The following is a 7,500-nucleotide window of genomic DNA, read 5'->3' as shown; positions in this document are numbered from 1 at the left end:
GATACGCAATATCAAAACCAACTGAGTTATCCACTTGATAGTAGTTTGTCCAATGATAGAACCATGCATCCACCTTTTGAACAGCTGGGCCTAGCCCAAATCATCAGAGGCTGTCCACGCCAACAGTAAGTTTGACAACTGTTCTACATGTACATGTATTTGCAACATTACATAACAACCGATCAGTTGGCCCAGTTAGCTGAGCATCAGACAACCATGCCGTGAGTTCAGCTCTGTCTGGACCAACACTCGGGGTCTTTACAGTCAAGCTATGTGAGGTGTGACCAGTATCCACAAGACTGAAAATAACATTCAAATTCCTCTTTAGAGCTTCCGAGATTTGAATGGAATCTTGACGTTTTTCCTGAAAGTTGCTGTGATAAATTTACAATAACTGAACAATAATTCATGTAACACTTGAAACGGTTTTTACTTTTCAAACACCGTTTATTTTATATTAACATGAAAGTTTATAGCCAACTATTTTCGATAATAATATCAAGGGAATATCCAAGGGAATTCAGAATCTTGAGAGCAAAGTTAAAAAATTGGCATGCGGATTTCAATACTCATTTCACGCATGAGATAGCTTGACTGCAACTGATGAGGAAGTGATGCCTTTGTAATTTCTGTACATTTACAAAATAGTAAGACATTCAAGTCTTCTCTGATAACTTGGACTATTAACAGTAGGCCCTGTCTTGCAACTATTGTTTGTAAATTCTGTGGGATTTTGAAGATCCCACACAATATTTGAAAAGTGCAGGGCATGGAGTTGCCAATGTTATGCGTGCTGTTGCTCTAATTGAAGGCCACAAGTTTATTAGCCTTTCCTAAGCTATTGATTGCAACCCTTGTAAAGTAAAGACTTCACTCACTCATTAGCTACTTATTTTCCTACCAAAAGTTCAAAAGTTACTGTTGTTTTATTACTTTTACATCATTGATAACTTGTCTAAGCCAGAGGTAGAAACTATACAGCAATATTGTATTAATTTTGTTTTGGAAACTAAGCCCACAACTGTACGCCAAACAGATCTGCCCAAATTTTGATCCAAAAAATCACTTGTCTTATAGGTGAAGAAATGTGGAAAATGTAGACTCACACATGACACATAATTTATATTCCTCACTTGCGGGGTCACACTGTTAATTGAGTTTGGACTTGACCCACCACTAAAGTACATGTTGTTCTCTGGGACTTCTGGGTCCTTTGCTAGAAATGACAGCTCATCATTCTCAGGCAGGCTGAAGGAGACTTCATTAGGGATAATTAATTACATGTTTGTTCCTAATATGACAGTTCGGATGGGTCAGGTTATTTGGTCTTGTTGGCCCTACACTCGTGATAACATAAAACAAACCACAAGACTTGATTTTGTTATCTGTATATGATCATACAAACTACAGTATATTAAGACAGCTAACTTTCTGATTACAGGGGTTGACTTCAGGCCCACATTGTTCTAAAAGTGATGTCTCTCTCTGCTGAATAGTAATAATTGTGACTAATTATCAATAATGACCGATCATTATTGAGTGGATTGCACTATCCACCTTCCAACAAAAAGCTAGGTCTACACCAATGGACCTCAAGTTTACACTGAGAGTTGTAAATGTGTTACAGATCTGACGGAAATATTGTATATGATGTATCAAATGTCAGCATTTGAGTGTTAATGTACACTAGGTATTTTTGGTGATTCAAGACATTTTAACAGGGAAATCGAAAGAAACGTTTTGTATAAATAAAGAGAAATCTGTATTAGGTACGTAGATATTGATTGTTGATAATAAAACATTACATGTATCTTAAAATGTTTTTTCATCATGAATAATAATATTATTAATGAGTTTTATAAGTGGTGTTACATAGATTCTTGAAGTCCTGCAGAGATTAATAATTATCATATGGCCTGTGCGACCCCGCACATGTCTTCATTGTAAAACTATTGGGAAAATCCCCACATAAGGGCCGTACGCATTAACGCAAGCATGGCCGAAAAAAGCCGTATGGCCCTACTAGGAACACGTACTGTTCCATGCGATGCAATGTTAAAGGATTTCGTTGCTCTTAAACATCCAGAAAAGCAAACGCAAACAACATAAAATTACTGTATGAGACAAATTTTTTGTGACTTATTTTGTCCAAACTTCATATTCTGAGTGCTCATGAATAGTGTAAAGAGCCCATAATTTGATAAAATGCTTACTGACTGAGTGTAGGTCGAGCCAGACATGTCATGACTTCAGGCCAAATATTTCACTGTCTGACCCTCCCACTCAGTCAATAAGTACCTATTATGGAACCCTGTTACAACATCAATAATCATGCAACCACATTGTTGCTTACTTTCTAGAAGTCCCCAGAGTCTGTGAATGGAGTTTCTGCAAGGTCGTGGCGGGATGGTGCTGGGCAGGACACACCTTCCAAAAGCCCTGTCGAGAGAATTAGTGACATATACAACATACAAAGACTCAAGGTAAGCATGTCACTAATTTAAAGCACCAGAGGCTCTGAAAATCAAACTCGTGACAGATGAAGGAGTGGTTACATGGAGGATATGCATTTTATGTTTGAGTGGCAAGAACAATATATAAATGTATTGTACTTGCAAGAACATAAAATTCATATCTTCGAGTTAACATGTAATTTTCGTTTTATTATTATCGTGGAAATTAAACAGTATGGTAGAGTTTAAAAAGGAGGCTTTTAGGTATTAATACAAACAAAAGAGGACAGGGAAAACAGGTCAAAATTGTGATGTCATTGCTCAGTATGCACACTTGTGTTAAATATGAAAAATACGCTACTGTTCCCGGATGTAGCGGTTGTATTGATTCTACAGTACGAGTGTTTTAGTTCCCAGTAAAACACTCCCAACTGTATAATAAAAATGCATTACCGGGTATTAGTGATGACCAAGTAACACATGTGCTTCTGTCTACAAAATGTAAAAATTGCAGCAAGTAAACTGCTTTTTTGTCTTTGTGCCAATAACACTACGTGATCAGAGAGTGTGAACCTGCACATCTCCCTTGATCCAAATGTCGCTGATAAATTTGTTGTCAATTAAGATGGCTGAAAATTTGGCTACTCGTGAAATGTGAAGAGATTTATTCAGACAACCAACCAAGTAGCCAACAATATCTCAATACCATAATAATCATTGATGACTCTGGGTGTGGTCAGCCAGATGTAATTGAGTGGGAGTCCATTTTTATGGGGAACGAAATTAAACCAGCTGAGATCCTGGAGAATATATTGAATATTGAAATTCAGCCTGTGGAAGATTTCAGAGGTGGGAATGTAGACATTGACCATTACACTAGCCTTAATGCTCAAGGCAAACAGCACAGGGTATTTGTAGATAGACAGTTATTATGTCGGTTCAAACTAGCAGAGTAAGTATACCTTAAGTACACTTGAGGCCTACCTCAGATGTGAACTGGTTTAATTTCAGCTCAAGTAGCCTACTTTGTGGCCATGGTAATGCATTCCCTTCAAAGAAGCCAATGTACACTCTCAAGTCTTGTTCAGACCATCCTTACTATCGAACACATTTGCCGCATAACTTGATCGACAACCCAATAACTTTGAAAGCATACTTTGAATTATTCTAATATCAACACTCGTCATGGTAAGTAAACATGGACAATCTCAAGGTTGCTTGAGCTCTGGGCATACTTAAGGTATACATTTACTTACTCCGCTGGTGTGAACCCACCTATTAACCCTATCCAACATGACTAGCCTAAATCTTAGACAGACAGCAAGCAGTGTTGTTTTTTGTGTTAAGCCGTACACCCCTTTAGTGAACCTAAACTGGGCTACATTATTTGCGTGGTAATTTCAAAACTAAGGAATAATGTCTAACAGAAGTACTGCCTTTTTTTCTTAGCAACCACTTGGCCTGACTATAACAGTGAAATATGTTTTAAATGGGTCACGTGAGGAGCGGACCAAGCACATTGTACAGGTGTTTCACAGCAAAGAGTTTGGAATTGCGGCAGCTTTCTCCAAGGAGTAAAAAAAAACTTTCCAGTTGATCAAAGGCTGACTGAACTTTTAGAGTTGTAGTGTACAAGTAACCAGTTTGTTGAGATGTTTATGTAGATATCGATCCAAAGCGGTCCAAAGCTTTCTTGAGAACAGAACGCTAACAATGTTGTGTGTCCTGGAACTTGACACTTAAAGACATGGACAACTGAAGTGACGGTAATGAACTACTCAGTGTCACTTGGAGCCAACTGCTGGGTATCGGTAATTTCTCGGGCAGAAAGAGAATTTTACAGGAAATTAAAACAAAGTGTCTTGTATCGGACTGCTTGCCCAGAAAGTCCTAAAAAACTGGAAATGCTCAGTTTAAGTACCGGGTACTTTGAAATGGTGTTTTTGCTCATTAAGACAAGAATTTTGTTGAAATTGGGACTTTGTTTAAATGACAAGAAGGCAGCCAAAATTTTCGGTAGGTGGCTGTTTTGGCAAACAACTGGCTTAACAGACCATTCTTTGTTAAATACAGTTTGCATGTAAATGTCAGAGGTGTGATATGTATAATACCACTGACATCCCTTCATAAGCACTTCAATAACTTGGGATGCATATAGTGTGGAATATTGCCATAAATTTATTACACTGGATATATCAAAATTTCAATCAATGCACAAATTTTTTACAGCAAATTAGTAGATCGATTTACTGTCCTTGATCAATAATTCAGCAAATTAGATTGAACAGTGTGCTTCCAATAAACAGAAGTGACTGGACGAAAACAAATTTCTCCAACTGCTAGAAGTTAGACCTGGCCCATAGCCTCATCCAATTTTACAATTAGATTAAAGAAATGCCAAGCATAAGCAGAGTGTAAACGCCATAAAACTTGGGTTAATACTTAATTTCTTAAGTAAAGTAAAATTAATGTTGTAGGTTTTATATTAACATGAAGACCGGATGTTTCCAAAGGATATCATCTTAAACTCAGCATGTATTTTCTTTTTTGCAGCAAAGGTTGGCAAAATAAAGGAATAAGTAAATAGAACCGTTTTATTCTCTTGTTCAGTTTTCTCATGAAATAAAATCCCCTTTAACACTCAAAGAAAGATTGCCTCCACTGTTAAATCATGGCATTTACCAACATTGCATCAAATGGAAAAGCCTTCTGCTTGTTCTATTGACACGATGACAGAGCGGCAGGTACAAAACACAGGTCACAGGGCACAGGGCACAGGTCATTGTTTTACCAATACAGAAAGTACCTTAAACATTCAGAAGAGCTAACCTTAAGCCTAAAAACGTTTGTTTAGGCCTAATTAGGCCTAAGGTTAGCTTGTATGAATGTTTAGGATACATTCTGTATTAGTAAAACAATGACCTGTGACCTGTGCCCTGTGATCATGACAGAGTGATGCATGAGCTATGTATACAAGAGACAGATTGAGGATCAGCACAGCAGATTGGTCCACTGTGCATCTGTAACAGGGGTTACATGACCTCATAACTTCATTATATGGTGGAAAGAAAAAAATAAAATACAAAACTAAAGAGCCTTTTGAGTTTTTATCTCGATCAGCTACACGAGGTTTCAGCTCGGTACCGTGTATCGTTTCGGAAATAGAGCAGTTTCAATTTCAGAGTTTTTCAAAGTGCGTGACATGTTGATGGCTCGGCGGGTCTAATCTGCAGGTCGCGGGTTGCAGAAAGTATCCTAAACATTCTTAAAAGCTAAATTTAGGCCTAAGGTTAGCTTTTAAGAATGTTAAGGGCATTTTTCTGTATTGGTGAAACAATGACCTGCAACCTGTGACCTGTGACCTGCAGATTAGACCCGCCGTTGACGGCTTTCGAAAAACATGCCAGTTGCATAAAAACATCAATTTTCCTCGTGTTTTTGTGGCCTAAACAGCTAATATTAGGAGACGTGTCTATACGAATGTTTGCTAGCTCATTATACAGCAGAAAGTGTTAAAGACAACCAAACCAAATTCCAGATGTTTCTACAGGTTTCCGGCCGCCATGTTGGTGTACTTCAGCAGTACACCAACATGGCGCCTCCATACTAAACTCAACAAATTTAAGTAATATATTTTGCTGAATAACTCGAGTACGGAATATCGCACAGCCCTGAGACTTGGACCATTGATTATTTATTCCTCTTCTATAACATATCCATTTCTTGGCTCAATTTCTTAAATGGTAAGCGATTTATGTTTTCGCTTGCGTGACTTGCAACCCAAGAATAGACAGGAGTCCAAGGAGGAACAATCAGTAATTTAAGTCGTAGGGGACTTATTTTTTGCAGTTTGTAGGTGTTTTTTATCATTTTTTTGGAGCAGACAAATGTGTAGAGTTAGAGAAGAGAGACCCTGGGAACGAGATTGCACTCATGTAACTTGCCAATCAATTTTTCATGTTAGATTATTAATTTTCATACTTGTTCTGTTACTTGAGTTTTTTATTTACAAACTTAGTTGAATTTGTTTATTAATTTTGATGTCCAAGAAGAGACTTTGAAAATCCAAGGAACAAGATGTAGCAGTTTAAGAAATACACTTTTCCAGGAATGTAGACAATAATATTATTTAATATATACAATGTGAGAGTGCCTCCTAAATTGTAAGAAGTTATACTTATTTCCAACAAAAAGGTAAGTGTTTAGGTTGCTAATAGTTAACAATATTATTCACCGACAGAGAGGTAAATAATGTTTTAGAATACCAGTATACCACACAAGTTGAATAAAAAGAAAACCAAAAAACTACTTTACTTTCGTAAAATGTAGTTGGAAATTTTAAATCTCATGTGCCGTCTAATCGGGGGTGACTAATACTTGGATAATGACCTCCAAGTTAGCCAATCAGCAAGTGGAGAGCACAATTAACTTAGGTGGTATATAGTATTAGAAAACAGTCCCAAGAAAATATGCTCGCTGATTAGTTAAAAATCGTGTTTCTGTGTACCTCAATGGAGAGACAGAAATAGCACAAGCTGTTGATGTGGTGATGGCGCAAGCAAAGAGAATTTACATTTTGATAATTAAGAGTTAACAAGTTGATTTCCTTTTTCTCGTCACGTTTTCTAAAAGAAATAGAAAACATGTACTCGAAAAAGCTGTGGAAACACTCGCCTGCAGCTCTTGTTCTCACAGCATTTCTCGTTCTCCCAAACTTTCACTTGTGTTTCTATAACTCGATAGAAACACGGTACATGTTTTTTATTTCTTAAACATAATTTACATCAAGGTAAATCAAGCTGTTTTATCTCTACTTGAGGAAAAGAGTTTAGGGGAGCCTTTGGGATGTTACGGTAATGACATGAGTGAAGTGGGCATGACTATTCCAGGGGCGGGGTGAGGGTATGCTAGCTGAAACAACCCAAACCTTTACCAAAGTGCTAACCTTAGGCCTAAACATCTAAAGCATAGTGTTTAGGCCTAAGGTTAGAATTTTTGTAAAGATATGGATTGTTGCAGCTATGGAACCCTTCACCCCCTACCCCCT

General features: G+C 37.4%; 1 protein-coding gene across 4 annotated transcripts in view; it reads left to right on the top strand.

Annotated features, from left to right (window-relative positions):
- LOC138038789 (mucosa-associated lymphoid tissue lymphoma translocation protein 1-like) overlaps positions 1–5,042 on the top strand; it is a 32,573-nt gene extending 27,531 nt beyond the window's left edge. For all 4 annotated transcript variants that reach the window (XM_068884835.1, XM_068884833.1, XM_068884834.1 and 1 more), the window contains exons 14-15: positions 2,361–2,483; positions 3,903–5,042. In XM_068884835.1, the coding sequence (XP_068740936.1) occupies positions 2,361–2,483; positions 3,903–4,031 (252 nt within the window). In that variant the 3' untranslated portion in view covers positions 4,032–5,042. The remainder of the gene's footprint in view (positions 1–2,360; positions 2,484–3,902) is intronic.
- The last annotated feature ends 2,458 nt before the right edge of the window (positions 5,043–7,500 follow it).

The sequence above is a fragment of the Montipora capricornis genome, chromosome 2 (genome assembly GCF_036669925.1).
Source record: "Montipora capricornis isolate CH-2021 chromosome 2, ASM3666992v2, whole genome shotgun sequence".
Taxonomy (NCBI): Eukaryota; Metazoa; Cnidaria; class Anthozoa; order Scleractinia; family Acroporidae; genus Montipora; species Montipora capricornis.
The sequence above is the reverse complement of the archived record's forward strand: the minus strand, read 5'-3'. Positions and strand labels throughout refer to the sequence as shown.